Raw genomic sequence first — 16,491 nt, 5'->3', positions numbered from 1 at the left:
AAAAGATCCAGAGAACAGACGTATTTTAAGTGATCTTTACGACGATAACCCCGATTTAGTTGAATTGTGGGTAGCAGGAATAGCAGAGACCCCGGTGAAAGATTCAGTTGTTGGTCAAACATTTCGTCATCTTGTGGGAAAGCAGTTTGAGAAATTAAGAGATGGTGATCGTTACTTTTACGAGAACTTTGAAGGAGGAATATTTACACAAAGCCAGGTTGAAGAATTTGAAAAATCCAGCATGTCTCGTATTTATTGCCACAGTGCTAAAATGTCAATGTTATCAAATTAAAAACATGCAGCATATGGTTGGCGTTACAAAACCAGCTGATCTGACATCATAGTGTCTGTCACGATATTATGAGGTGACGTCACGACGCAATTTTGATGGACAGGTGCAGCAGACGGCGTGTGCGAGACAATTACAAAGGCAGACACAATATAGTATATAGATTGTAAGCATGTAACTACATTTTCACGATTTCTCGTTGAGTTTATAAAGTATCGTAATAAACAAACACGTTACATGGTGTCAGGAGTGGGATATTTGAAATAAAACAATGGTCGAGCCTCAAGGAGAAGCCCAAGCGCCACAAATGGCTCAGGCGCCACAAATATATGTAGCGCCATCGAACTTGCCACCGCCGAAATCGCTCATATTCGACGATAATTTGGCAACTACATGGAAGTCGTGGAAGAAATCATGGACACGGTACGAGATTGCAACTGGTGTACACAAACAAGAGGGAATTGTAAGAGTATCAACCTTATTAAGCGTAATCGGCGAGGACGGTGTCAAAGCGTACGACACATTTGCATGGGGAGAAGATGAGAATCAAAATGATGTCGATGTTGTCCTTCAAAAATTTGATGAGTATTGTTCACCGAGAACTCAAATAATCTATGAACGATACCGTTTTAACAATCGAAACCAAGCACCAGGAGAGAACATTGCAACCTACCTAACAGAACTGAGAACAATCGCTAGAAATTGTGCTCATAACACGATTACACCAGACGAAATTTTACGGGATCGGCTTGTTTTAGGCATTCGCGATGATCATGTCCGAGAACGTTTACTAAGGCTAAACGATCTCACCTTACAGAAAGCAGTGGACACTATCAAAGCCGCGGAACAAACACAACAACAAGTCAAGCTAATGAGCACAGGAGAGGATTGTGTAAACATGCTCAGGGGAACACAAGGAAAAGATACTGGTTTAGAAAGTAAACAATCCCGGAAGACAAAACCGCCTAGATATCCAATGCGAAACCGCCAACAGGAAGGATTGCTTAAGGAGTGTGGGAATTGTGGTATGACTCACGACGAACGAAATTGTCCAGCGTTCGGAAGAAAGTGTTTTAACTGTGATAAGATGAATCATTTTGCGCGGAAATGTCGAGGAAAAAATAACAAAGGAGCAGAAATCAACCAAACTAAGGAAGTCGATCAAAAACCCGAAGAAGATCGTTACTGTATCAGCTCTGTTTCGGACGGTGACGAGTCTAAAGCACGCAAAGCTGTGATTAATTTGCAAATTTCGAAGCCAGAGGCGGGAAACTCGGTTCAATTTCAAATAGACACTGGTTCGCAATGTGATATTCTCCCGACAAGCCTATATATACAAGTCACTGGTGACAATCAATTGCAACGCCTAAAACCCTGCAAGAAGGAAATCGTTTCATACACAGGTGAGCACCGTAAGATTACCGGAAGAGCTAAACTGCCTGTATGGTTCGGAGATCAGCAAAGAACCTTGAATTTTAATATTATCAACGGAGATTATCAACCAGTACTATCGTTAGATACAAGCATTGCTCTAGGTGTTGTCAATTTGAGTAAATGTGACATTCTGGCACTGACAATAAAGCATCCAAAGGACAAACCGCATGTTGCAGACGAGTATGCCGACGTTTTTGATGGCCTTGGCGAGATACCAGGAGCGCACACGATAACTATAGAAGACTCGGCGAAGCCAGTTATCCACGCCCCTCGACGAGTTCCAGTCGCATTAAGATCCCAAATCAAAGCCAAACTAGATGAACTAGTCGATCGAGAAGTCATTGTCCCTGTTACAGAACCCACTTGTTGGGTATCCAGCATGTTGGCAGTTGTCAAGCCGAATAAGATCCGCATATGCATCGACCCACGAGACCTTAATCGTGTTATACGACGCGAGCATTATCAACTACCTACAGTGGACGAAGTCACATCAAGATTGGCGGGTGCCAAGAAATTCACACTCTGCGATGCTAAGGACGGATTTCATCAAATCAAACTTGACACAGCCTCAAGTTATCTGACAACCTTCAACTCCCCTTTCGGACGGTACCGTTGGACTCGCATGCCCTTCGGAATCTCGAGTGCACCCGAAGTTTGGCAAAGGCGAATGCACGAGTTTTGCTCAAGATCTCAATGGGGTTGAAGTCATAGCAGATGATTTCCTTATCGCGGGATTTGGAGAAACAGATGAGGAGGTCGATCGAAGCTTGGAAGCGAATGAGCGAGCGTTTTTCCAGAAATGTCGTGAGTGGAACCTAAAGCTGAATCAATCGAAGATGAAGAGATCACAGACGGAAGTCCGTTTCATGGGACACCTCATTACCGCTGACGGCCTCAAAGCTGACCCAGCAAAAGTTGAAGCAATCTTAGACATGCCAGCCCCAACTGACGTAAAAGGCCTCAAAAGATTTCTCGGGATGATAAACTATTTGGCCAAATTTTTACCTTTATTGTCGGACATGACCGAACCGCTGAGAAGACTCGAAGATAAAGACGTAGAATGGTGTTGGCTCGAACAACACCAGCAAGCGTATGACACTATCAAGAAATCGCTAGTCAAAACGCCGGTCCTAAGATACTATGATGTCAACAAGGAAGTTACTATCGAATGTGATGCTAGTGACACTGGTCTAGGAGCCGTCTTAATGCAAGACGGACAACCTGTCGTTTTTGCTTCGAGGGCGCTTACAGATACGGAAACTCGATATGCCCAAATCGAAAAAGAGTTACTTGCAATCGTGTGGGCAACAAGTAAATTTGATCAGTATATCTTGGGTCGAGAAGCTGTTACCATAGAATCAGATCATGAACCCCTAAAAGCAGTTTTTACCAAACCTATACATAGCTCACCCAAACGGTTGCAGAGAATGCTGCTGGCCCTCCAAAATTACAATCTCAACGTTCAATACAAAAAAGGCAAACTCATGTGGATATCGGATACACTGAGTCGAGCGTATCGAAACACAACTGAATCTTGGAGTCATGACACAACGGAGGTACGAGCCCTGGAAGAGATCGACCATACAGAGAATCTGTCGATTTCGCCGGATAGACTCGAGCAGTTCAAACGGGAGACAACGTCAGATAAGACCATGCAGAGCATCATCGACGCTGTAAAGAATGGTTGGCCTTTATCCAAGAGACAGTGCAGCCAGGACTTGTCACCCTTCTACGACAAAAGAAGTGAATTGTAGTAGATAATGGACTAGTTTTCGCTGGAGAACGATTAGTAGTCCCCACATCAATGAGGAAAGCAATGTTGACGCAGATTCACCAATCTCATATTGGAATAGAAGGCTGTCTCCGAAGAGCCCGAGAAGTATTGTATTGGCCCTTAATGAACGCAGAGGTTAAGGATTTGGTTTCAAAATGCCCAACGTGCCAGGCGCATCAACCTGCACAATGTCGTGAAGAATTAAAACCATACCAACTACCATTTCGTCCCTGGGAAACGGTTAGTATGGACCTGTTTGAGCTTGGAAAACAGCACTTTGTCCTTCTCGTGGACCACTGGAGTGGATTCTTCGAGGTCCAAGAACTTACGAGAACTACCGCCGACAAAGTTATAATAGCATGCAAAGTCCAGTTTGCACGACATGGAATCCCGGACACAGTGATAACCGATAACGGACCTCAGTTTTCCGCCGCAGAATTTTCAACATTCGCAAATGATTGGCAGTTCAAACATGTAACGTCGAGCCCTCGCTACCCGCAATCAAATGGCCGGGCAGAGAATGCGGTCAAGACCTGCAAAATCCTGTTGACAAAAGCCAAAGCTGCTGGTCAAGACCCATTGCTGGCGATTTTAGATTGGAGGAATACCCCCACAGAGGGTTTGGGAACATCTCCTGCCCAACGGTTGATGGGGCGGCGTACGCGAACACTACTACCGACTCACAAAAATCTTCTCAAACAGCCAATCAGTGAAAGCACAAGAGATAAACTAGTTGCTCGGAAATCGCGACAAATTCACCATTATAACAAGACACACCAACCTCTTCAACCATTGAAGAAAGGTCAAGCTATCCGAATGAAATTGCCAAACGCAACAAAATGGACGCTTGGAACTTGTACCAGGGTTTTAGACAACAGATCATACGAAGTAGATGTGAGCGGTAGGAAGTACCGCCGAAATCGCCGACAACTACGAGCATCGCAAGAAAGACCTCCAACACCACCTGTTGCGGGAGTGATCCTGAGTTTGAACCTGAGCAGAGCAGAAGGGAACCAGAGAACCGTTTGGTGGAGAATGAAGCTAACCCCGAACACACACCATCATTAGACAGTGCACCCTCGGCTGAGAACAGCGAAAAACCACCACGACGCTCAGAACGCGTAAGATGCAAACCTGGGTGGCACAAGGAATATGTAATGGAATGAACTGAAAGCATTGGACAATTCGAACTTGAAGTACCTTAGTAAGATTGTATACATATCTATTCCATAATTTATATTTTGTTTTGTTTTGTCGAAAAAGAAAAGGGAAAGATGTCACGATATTATGAGGTGACGTCACGACGCAATTTTGATGGACAGGTGCAGCAGACGGCGTGTGCGAGACAATTACAAAGGCAGACACAATATAGTATATAGATTGTAAGCATGTAACTACATTTTCACGATTTCTCGTTGAGTTTATAAAGTATCGTAATAAACAAACACGTTACAGTGTCTCTTAAACTTATAGTACATATCGACAAAAATTTAAATTACAAAAAAATAAAGGTGTTTTTCAAGTGATGTCGTAATGTCATAATGAAAATATGAAATGCAGGGAATGATAATTCAGTACAGTTCAGCGTTCAGCATTGCCAAATGGAAAAGTGAGATTTGTTGACCTTCTAAGATAAAATAATTATAATAGATTAAAATGTAATATCCATCAACCGACTACACGCTATGGCTGATAATGAACGATTTACGATATCGATCTGTTTTACAAGCAGGAGTATTAAAAGTCTCGTGTTTCTTAAGTATCTATCATGCTTTGACATAGGTGGCAAGAGTTCTACAAGTTAATGATCTTTGTTTTTTATAATATCCTTGAACAACTTAGTGGACAAGGTTTCGCGTCTATTATACAATGTTGGTATACCAGCCACTGACAATTCCTCTCTATACTTCAAATCAGGGAAGACCATTCGCATAGCACGTTTCTGGATATGTTCAATTTCTTCCGATAGATATTTGGGAAGGATACGATGGAATAGTTGGCATGAATATTCCAAAGTTGACCTAATTGCCGTACAATAAAATAGGACAAGATCTTTGGAACGAATTCCCGCTCCTTTTAGCTGCTTCAGAAGGTATAATCGTTTAGACGCCTTTATCGTTATTGCTGCAACGTGGTCATTCCATTTAAGGTCTTCTCGTATCGTCATGCCAAGAAGATTGGCTGAAGAGACTCTCTCAAAATTTAGTCCGTCTAGTTCTAGTGGGTCATACGACGACGGTGATCTCTTAAAGCATGTGAGGATTTCTTTGCATTTTGGTGGATTAAGCTGAAGACGATTATTCTGAGACCAGTTGTTAATGTGGTCAATGGCTTCTTGCAGGTGACTTGAGTTTGACGGTGAAATAAATTCGGAAACCGTTGTATCATCAGCAAATTTCCACATAGGGAGTGAATCTCCAGGTAGTTTGAGGTCATTGATCATCACCAAGAACAACCACGGACCAAGTCGTGTACCTTAGGCCACTCCCGCAGGGACATTAATCCAGTTCGAGTAACAGTTCCCATTTAGCTTAACTCGTTGTTGCCTGTCTCTTAGAAAATCGATAATCCAATTTACAGTGTTTGGCTCAACCCCAAGACTAAACAACTTCGAAATCAGTATATGGTGATCCGGGCCACCAAGTCAAAAGCTTTCCAAAAGTCTAGAAGTGCAGCTCTTATAGTTGTACCGGTACCATGTGTAGAGCGAAGCCAGTGATGAAACATGGAAATTAGCGCAAAGGTTGTTGAAGAACCTGGTATAAAACCATACTGACATGGATCAAGAGAAGACAATACTACGGGCTTCAGAGATCTTTCGATTACAAAACCTTCGGCAATTTTGGACACGGTTGATGTTAGCGAGATCGGCCTTAGATCTTTATTGTAGTTGTTGATGGTAGGAGCTTTGGGTAACGGGTTTAGAATCGCGCAGATCTTTTACCTTGTTTTCGTAATACACTTTGCGACAGCGTTTCCGCTCACGGTTAACTTTATTTCTCAGAATTCTGAATAGAGGTTCGTTTCTGGAACTAAAGGCCTTTTGTCTACGCGCGATAAGATCCTTCAGTCGATTTGTCAACCAGGGCCGATCAGTTTCGTGAATTCCAACAAATCCTTCGGGCATAATTATGTTTAACCCATAATTGACAATTTCTGTCAGGATTTGTAATTTCTCTTCATTTGATTGATAAGACGAGAGCAGAGTAGACCAAGGTATTTGAAGTAAAAATCGGCCAACACTTGCTTTTTTGCGAGGTCGTTTATCTCTTGTTTGGATATTCTTGCGCTTCGGTTTGGTTTGTTTATCTCGGATCTTAGCAGTCATATGTACCGTCACATGATCTGACAGACCAAAAGGGTGTAAGCTGCTAGATGTAGAATAGTACTCGGATACGCTGGTAAAAATCTGGTCCAAAGTATTTGCACCCCTAGTTGGAAAGTTGATCATGGGTTTGAGCTGAAAGGTTTTAACAGTTGTTCGAAGTATGGGCAAGAGAGATTTATTGAAGTCGCCTGCTAGTATTATTGCGCAATTCGGATATTTTGATTCAACTGTTTCTAGTGATGAAATGATATATTCTTTCATTGTAGCATCATGGGCGTCAGGGGGGTGATAAACCACACCAACTATAACATTTGAAAAACCGCGTGGAAGACGCTTTGGTGTAAGGTCAATCCAGAGAACTTCGTGATCGACATTGTAAAGCTCTGAAAGAACTGTACATTTAATAGAAGTTTTGACGTATATACACACGCCCCCATGGAGCCTATTTACACGATCTCGTCTGTAGTGTTGGTATCCATTTATATTAATTGGGTCGTCCGGTACAGATTCACTTAGCCAGGCTTCTGTGAAAATACCAATATCTGGTTCAATAATGTTAATAGTATGAGCAATTTCGTCAATCTTGGGCATCAACGACATAGTATTTAATAAAAGAATTGAAGGGACAAAGTGCCAGCTCTCATGCAACTCAGTCACGCTATTGATCTTGCTTCTTGTTATTGTCGGACATGTCTGAATATTTAATAGGTTCCAATAGTTGACTGAAGAAGATTGTATTTTTCTAGCCCTCGTTAACTATTGCTTTGTCTCCGGTTACAATTGGTCACAGGTATTTGATTTGTTCTAATATCTGTCTCTTGCAGCTTAACACCGCCACCCTTCCCTTTAGTTGATCTTAGAATACCAGCCTTCTTACACGCGTTCCAGTCAGTAGACAGCAAAGGCTTGATATTTTGTGAATTTTTCCACCAGTACTTCATAGATAGCAACATAGAACGACTGTATGTCATTGCCATAACGTTTGTCGATAAATATTAGACTTAAGATATTAAAAAACTCTCAATATACAAGAACAAGTATTAACATTTGAAGAGCTCAATATGAAGCAGCCATTACGGCGCATATCACTTATAATTATTATGGACATAATTATATCACTTATTATGTACATAACCTACAATTTAATTTTTTTGGGTAGCCTGCGCATGCGCGGCTAACCACTATGTAGTCGAAAAAGTGTCCGGATGTGTGTGTGTGTGTGTGTTTGTGTGTGGGTGCCACATCTTCGGTAATCGTCAGATATACGAAAAATGACGAACGGTACGTTCGTTCTTACTATTGCCTATGATGGTTCTTCTAGAGTTCTTCTACTTCCGGAAAATTTCGTTGTTTTTGAAGAACGGAGGCAACCGAAGTCGCGTTAATACGTCTGTCAAATTTTAAAACGAATGTGAGTACTTTAAAGACGAAAAAGCGGTGATCGGTGAGCGTTCAATCTACAACTACAAAGTTACACTAATAGAAAATAAATAAAACACCACCTTATTCGGCAAATATTAGTGACAAGTTGCCCTGTTTTATGAATTATAATGCAATATTTTACCGGTCAATTTCTTGGTTGTGGACATGCAGCTATCAAATCAAATACATTACCTTATTGCAAATGGTAGTAACAAGTTGTCCTGTTTTGTAAATTAAAATTTGGCAAATGGTAGTAACAAGCTGCCCTGTTTTATAAGTTATAATGCAATATTTCACTTATCAATTTTTTACTTGTGGACATGCAGCTATTAAAGCAAATACATTAGCAACAAGTTGCCCTGTTTTATAAATTATAATTCGGCAAATTCAGGTAAAAAGTTTGCCCTTTTTTATAAATTATAGTGCAATATTTCTCCTGTCAATTTCTTGCTTGTGGACATGCAGCTATTAAACCAAATACATTACCTTATTGCAAATGGTAGTAACAAGTTGCCCTGTTTTATAAATTATAATTTGACAAATGGTAGTAACAAGTTGCCCTGTTTTATAAATGATAACGCAATATTTCACCTCTCAATTTCGTGCTTGTGGACATGCAGCTATTAAACCAAATACATTATACCTTATTGCAAATGCTAGTAAAAAGTTGCCCTGTTTTATAAATGAGTTATAATTTGGCAAATGGTAGTAACAAGTTGCCCTGTTTTATAAATTATAATGCAATATTTCACCAGTCAATTTCTTGCTTGTGAACATGCAGCTATTAAACCAAATTTATGCTTTGAAGTTTAAAAAGAAGCTTTTATTTGAACATAACTAGCAAAACTTATTTTTTAAAAAACAAAACTTTTAACACAAGTGTATTTCAATAGAACCAAAATCTTTAAAATATTGTTCAGATACATAGATGAGTCCTTTAAAATTGTCCTGAAATGTTTGAAACAATTTTGGACTCTTTGTTAAATTTGACTGTAAAATGATCTGGCAAATCAAGTAGTTTATACTCAATGAAATCCTTGTTAAGATCTTTCTCCTTCTAAACTAAGCTTTATGTTATCAGACGATGTGTGCCACGATCCCGGAATCTTATTCTCTTTTTTGTTTTGTTCACCTATTCAGCTTTAAAAAATTTCATTTCCTATCTCTTGTAAAAATGCTTTTATATATGTTTTGATCTGTCGTAAAATATATTCAATACAATAAAATATTATAATATATAGATTGTGTAATAAGTCGACTTCGTTATAACTGTTCTCAACCAGCTAACTCTATAGGGCTTTATTCCGTTGTCTATGGCATTAGAACATAAGACTAGAAAAAAATATTTAATTGCATCAGTTGATATTTACTTGCCACTATAGCAGCTTTATCGCAGTTAATACTGTTTTACAGGCTACCCACATGTACGCATTGCGTACCAATGTTTTAAATTTAATAACTTTGCCAATGTAACAACAATAAATTGACACGGGAGCCGCAACAGCTAGTTGCCAATTACCGCGTACCGAATAATTACTTAACACAATAACAAAGCACAACATGACAAATATATAACAAAGAAACCAAGTTAATATAACACCAGACCAAGAGTGTATAAGATCGAGTAAGAATATGAATTTGGTTACCTCAATCAGTCGTATCATAAACACTGAGTGAAATAGAAATTCACATCGAATATATAGTAAAGGTTAATAGACCTTATCAACTCTCATTCTCGTATTATCTAACAACAGCAGGATATTGGACACGCAAGATTGCGCGCCAAGTTACATTTTAAACATATCGTTTTGAATGCTCGAGGATTTTCAGAGTCATAATTCACTGCTAAAAATTCATAATGATATTTTAGCAAGACAGTTTTAAAATAACTGCAACTGTCCGTATCAAAATCCAACTCATCCACCGAGTGCGTTCCATATGCGGCATGATCTGATAAGAAATGACTGTTGGTAGGTTGTGGTCTTAATTACATCTAGGAACATCATATTTAGAAACAAGTAAAAGGAAGCCAATGCTTGCAGTGAACTTGAAGGACAACATTACTTATTATTAATATTTTTAAGGCAAGGGTTTTCATTCGATTTTGCAGTAGAATAGGTCTTTTCTTCAGTTAGGTTGTTAAAGGTGTCATTAAAATTGTAACTGATAAAAAATTTTTGAAAAAATGTTTAGAAAAAGATGATAATATAATGGTGTGGTAAGATGTGTATGAAATAATTCTTAAAGAGAGCTTTGACATTTTAAGCATGCCGGAAAGGTGGACTCAACATATCATAAAAACTTTTAAAAGTCGTCAGATAAAAAATTAGGGCAACCATTTGCGGTTCATCGAGAAGTTTTTGATATCAAACGGCGTACAGTGCAAACCTATAACACTCCGGTTGCGGCTCGTTTGCGTTTCGGTTCCGGTTCCGGTTCCGGTTCCGGTCGCTTCCGGACGGAATGTTATGAGCTGCTCAGAACGACAACACAATAATCACATCGAAAACATCTTAATTAAGAAATGTCTGTCAGACCAAGGTTCGACCGAGACTAACCGGGGTTTTTGTTAGGTCATTTCTGGGGACAGTATATCTAGTCAGCACTGTATATGCATCACATACTGGCTTGTTTATGTCCATAATGAAAATTGAGTCTTGAAGTTCGAAACATTTTCTCTATCAGCAGTTGTGAAGACGCCCCTCGTCCAATCTTTACCAAACCCCGATATTTATATAGCATTTAGATAAAGTATTAGCGCTAGGGCTTAATCGTATCAATCAGGCTATATTTCAAAACTGAATCATATTAAAGTTAAGATTTGGATTATTAAATTGTGAAAGTTGCTCAATGTCACTGGCACGTCTCGCGGTACTTTTGGAGCAAAAAATGTTTACTTTTAAATAACACTAAGACACTTATACCATACGAACAATTTTATTTGAACTGGCAAGAGCCATTCTTGTGCGAAAAAAGTTTATCTAATCTAACCACTACTTAAAGTTGTTAATGTGCCGATGTCGAATTTTATTCAAAAATTAAACAAGTAAATGATATGCGCAGTGCGGTTTCGTTTGAAACTGTGTTAATGTTAATCCATCGTACTAGTCTGTCCCTTTCCTGTCATAATTTAATCTCTCTTCACGTAGCGTGCATAAACTTGATATGCGGATTTCAAGCTGCTTTCCAGAGCTCCTTGAATCCAGGCGTTGGTAAATGATACGTTTTCTCCAGCGAAATGTACGTTGCCCATTGGATCCCACAAACACCTGTCAGGTTTTTAAAGAAATACAATTATCAGTAATTGTGTCTGTATTTTCCGTATCTTCTTTCAAAAAAATAAATACGTTTTCTAACTGAGCAAACAGGAAAAAAACAGGCCAACACATATTTGACGATAAATTAAAAGAAGAGCTGGAGCCATCTGCTGCATGTAAACACAGGTTAAGCTAGCTATATAATGTGTACATATATACAAGTTTAATTAACATGTACATGTTCAGAGTTTTAGGGAATATGTTGTCGGTGATTAATCAAAATATCATTATTTGTTTAAGATATCAATAAGTTTATATTATTACGAGTTTCACTAAAGAGTAGAAAGTTTATAATTTATTTCGAATAAATTAAAAATTCATCTTCTTTAGCTTTATTGTGTAATATTATTTCATACCTGAGATTATTATATTGAGTGGGCTTCAAGAGTGCATAGGCACCTTGATAAGAGGGTTGGTTGTTCCAGGCATGGACAATGCACTTTTCCACCGCTCCTTTTTCTTCGATTTCAGGATGGAATTTTGCAATTTGCTCAATAACCTGCTTTTCTACTTGATCATTAGTCAGGGAACCAAAATGAACTGCTTCATTCTTCCATGTGTAAATCAACATTATTCCTTGCTTGGTGGACTTGAGATATTCCGGATCTGGCTTGATGTAGTATACTTGACCGATTGGTAGGTTGGTCCTGGAAAGGCCGCCTTCGATACCGTACTTCTTCTTTTCCCAGAATCTAGTCTTGGTTTGCAGTATGATCTTCGTTGAAGAACCAGTGAAAATGTCTTCAATAGCTTGAATGTTCTTCCTCAGAGCCTCTTTCACTTCCGGGTTGGGTTTAATTGGTTCAAAGGTAATTTGCCGCAAAATGTTCACTGGAGTGGTAACGATTACGGCCTGCATTAAATTTTGAAAGAACATTATTAGACTATATATAACGTCTGATGTATTGTTTTTCCCTTATGCTACTTCTTCCTCTCCAATTATGATAAAGTTGATAATACAAAAAATGGAGGGTGGTTTTGAATGATTTGCCTAGCATGACGTATATGGTGAAAACATTTCGGCTGTATGCTCAATGCATTGCGTTTTATTTGAAGGAAAGAGTCGACAAAGCTAATGATATGTCCTGTAAAAAACAAAAGAGCAGCGTGGCAGCGTCTTCTAAGATCTAACAACTTCGCATCAAATGTGGTATTAAAAAATTCGCAAAATTAGATTAGGAGGGACTTTTTCGTGACAGTCATGTCGAGTCTCCTAGTTCAATGGTATTTTTTCTATTTTAGCAATTGGTATACCACATTTGATGCGAAACGTAATGATCATTGTAATTTAGTCGACTAACCCGTGCTTTGTATGTACGTTCTCGCTTTTTTCCTGAGACATAACAGGTTACACTGACATGATCTCTGTCAGGCTCACAGGGCCTGGAGTAATAAGATATCTTGTGAACTTCATGGTTCAGTTCCAAATCTGCAGGATCCAACGAGTCCTCTTGTCCTGAACTGAAGAATGCATTCGGTAAACTGTGCATACCACCCACCAAAGTGTGCATATCACGTGTCCACCATTGTCCCAACTCATAGCGAAGATGATGATCCAATGCAACATCCAGTTCTTCTGCGTAAGTGAACACAGAATAACCACGAACTGCATCTTCAGACCACGGCAAAAGGTTTTCAAGCATCTTAAAGTCGAGATGCTCTGATGAATTACATCCATCGTTTTTCAATCTTGCACGAATAACATCAACACTGCTTCTTAGAAAGCCTTCCAATGTAAACTTACTCCAAATGTTCAGCCATCGATCCCATACTTCGATTTCGTGCGTAACGTCATCCGTCTCTTTCAACCAGTGAGTCAATTGATCGGTAACAACGCCTGTTGTTCTTTTATAATATTCACCTAAACATAATTAGAAGAGAAATACATGACAAATATGAGTTATGCAAAGAAAAAAAAATGCGCTGAGTAACATAGCTTTTACGAGTCATATGAAAATGGATATAATATCATTTTGTTACAGAAGTATAGAATATAGTGCTGGGGCCGGTTGTATCAAGCCCGTTTAGCTTAAACGGTGCATGGATAAGTCAAAATTCAATAATACTCTTACATCTCTTTTCAATGAGTCAACTTGAATATTATGCTCTGAATATGTAGTTGTAAACAGTATCTCTGTATTAAGGTTAAAAACATTTAGTTAACTTGTTGAATAAAACAATAGACTTCCTTTCTATTTTGAGCTTATCCACCATTTAAGCTAAACGGGCTTGATACAACCAGGCCCTTTTTATTTAAGATGTAATACGTGCATAAGGAATTAAGTTACATTGTTCTAATTAAAGCTCTGTTTAAACCTCTGGGGCCGGTTGTATCAAAGCCGGATAGCGCTATCCACCGGATAGCGATTTTTTCAACCGTTCTAAAAATGCTCGAAAAGCTATAAAATTTCAGCTTGGAAGCAACAATTAAATTAAAAAGGACCTTCGATTTAGGAATACTAAGATTACTCAAAGTTGTAGCAAATAACAGGTGATTTTGAAGCGATTGAAAAAAACACTATCCGGTGGATAGCGCTATCCGGCTTTCATACAACCGGCCCCTGTTGATTTAATAAGCATAGCTATCAAACGCATAATAGTTTCTATGACTTGTGCGTTTAAGAATGGGCATTGAACTCGAAGTAAACTGGAGGAGCCATCCATGTTTGAGGCGAAACATCATTTTTTGTTTGGGTATACTTCTGTTACATTGAGCTGCCTATATTGATTGGTAAAGAATTATCCTACACACGAGTATATTCAAATATCCAATTGCTCCATTCTCTACGAATCGTTTTCAAGCTGCTCAACGAACCGTTTTGAGACAGAATAAAAACACACATCAAACGTCTCGTTTGATCTGGTTGCAGGAAAGATCCTCCTAATAGTGTAATTATGGCAATGATAAAATTATTACCAATATCTTTAATATCGACGTTCTTAATTCCTTTCTTCCAGTCTGGCCAAACGGTGTTGAAATGTTTCTTTTCCCAGCCTAACAAGAAAGGATCAATAAATGTTTTATGTGTAAGAAAACTGATTCAAAGTCGACTTCCGCCATTGCATGTGCAGAAAGGGACATTACATACGCCGTATAAATGTTAAAAAAATATAGGAGACCTTCACCTAAGTCATGAGCTAGCGAGAAGAACGTGCATGTTTCTATAACAAAAATGACATCACGACAAAGATTTTAAAGAGTTACATCTGGAAAATAATAATTTCTGGCCTCATGAGCGTGGCAACTGGGGGTGCGGATATTTGAAATAACACAATTTCCCCCGGAACATTAAATTTTGCTCAAAATTTTATGCTGTCAGTCAAACAATACCGCACGAAATTCGAGTAATTTTGCCAAATACAAAACAAGTATACGAAACAGGTTTAACCTTTTTTCTGAACATTTGTGTTTAGTTACACGAGCGGTTTGGAATTGTATCACACGGCACCAACCATGATAGTGGGAACGAAAATGCCACTCAAATGCCATTCAAATGTTACTAACTTCCTACATCTATGCCATTTGGTTCACATAATTTCTCCAGAACAGAGTTATTCATATTTTTCATGCTGTACAAATATGAATGAATGAAATCGAGTTACCAGAATATACACAATGAGGCACATTTTATTATATACACAAACGTTTGATGTAAGTTAACGTGTAATATGATTGGCTCGCTACTAGCCTGCAGATATTAGTTCATATTTGTCTAGTAGAGATCAATGAACTCTATATATATGAAAGGCTCGCTCTAGTACATTGCGTAATCTTAAAGTGAAGCCAAACATGGCGGATCATGAAGGCTGCTTGGGTACCGAACCAGACCTCCGCGCACGCAGGCGCGGATCTAGACCGTATCGAACGTGGCTCGAGCCACGGTCAGATTTTCCCATCCAGAATTTTCCCATCTGCAATCTAATATTCACACATTATTTAGAAGTACATATTAATTCTTTGAATCACACCAAAATTAAGGAAATGTATGTCTAAAACAAATAATGTGAGCAATGTCTTTCGTAATCGTTGTCATATTATTACCAATTCCTGCTAAAAGTGGGAACAAATTCCCAATTATTATTCCTTGTTTGATATTATGATTGTTCAGTTAACACTGAACTATAAAATTCGCCGAAAGCTTGCCGAATTGTACCGAGTATGTTCGGAAGCTAGTCGTGCATTCGAAGCTGCGATCACAGCAACTAGTTGACACGGTCAGCGTGCAGATTATTGCGCAATTGTTACTAAATATAGTAACGTTCGGACACGGTGCAGTGTAGCAAACCAATCACAGGGCAAGCTTTTGCCAGGTGAGCCACGGTGCGACACGGTGGCCTGTTTTTGATTGCGCAATAAGCATGATAAACAATAAAGTTCGACACTTCTCGACTTCGAACTCGTCTGTTCGCTGCCTCCTGGCTGATTCAGGCTGAATCGAATGCATTAATTCATGAATCCGTCGAAATTTCTCAAAAGCCAATCTAAGGGAACATATTTCAGGGGAAATATCGCTCTTCAGGCTACAACATGATGGAATTATTACTAAAGAAAGGCTTCGCTCGCTCGCGTTATACAATTGCAACGACAATTTTTAAACTGCTATTTCCCAAGAGACAAATACTGAAAATTTTTACTTAGTGTCCTTGTAAGGTAAGACTTTTAGGTTTTAAATCGAACAATAGACGCTCTCCCTTATACGGAAAAACGGCCAGACCGGTTCTGTTGTATTATCGGTACAGACAGATTACTGGTATTTTAAAGTGTCTCAAGTCAAGAACTCTGCATTCAAGTATATCGTTATTTACATCTGCCTAGCACGGGAAATGCAGTTTCACCGCTATATTCTTAACAAAATACTCTATTTCAATTTAAAATATGATCAGTCAGGTCCAGTCTGACCTTTTTGGCCGCTTAATGGAAGCGCCC

At 39.0% G+C, this 16,491-nt stretch overlaps 1 protein-coding gene across 1 annotated transcript; it reads left to right on the top strand.

Moving 5' to 3' along the window:
* Positions 1–560: 560 nt before the first annotated feature.
* Positions 561–2,426, top strand: LOC114539912 (uncharacterized protein K02A2.6-like). The gene has a single exon (XM_028560391.1). The coding sequence runs from the start codon at positions 561–563 to the stop codon at positions 2,424–2,426; it is 1,866 nt and encodes a 621-aa protein (XP_028416192.1).
* Positions 2,427–16,491: the final 14,065 nt, after the last annotated feature.

This window comes from Dendronephthya gigantea, unplaced genomic scaffold, assembly GCF_004324835.1.
Source record: "Dendronephthya gigantea isolate DGI-Jeju-01 unplaced genomic scaffold, DenGig_1.0 000003F, whole genome shotgun sequence".
In the NCBI taxonomy this organism is placed as follows: domain Eukaryota; kingdom Metazoa; phylum Cnidaria; class Anthozoa; order Malacalcyonacea; family Nephtheidae; genus Dendronephthya; species Dendronephthya gigantea.
Note: the sequence above shows the minus strand (reverse complement) of the source record. Positions and strands in the feature narration are given on the sequence as shown.

Coding starts and splice junctions, on each gene's coding strand:
- LOC114539912 (XM_028560391.1), top strand. CDS start 561: ATGGTCGAGCCTCAAGGAGAAGCCCAAGCGCCACAAATGGCTCAGGCG.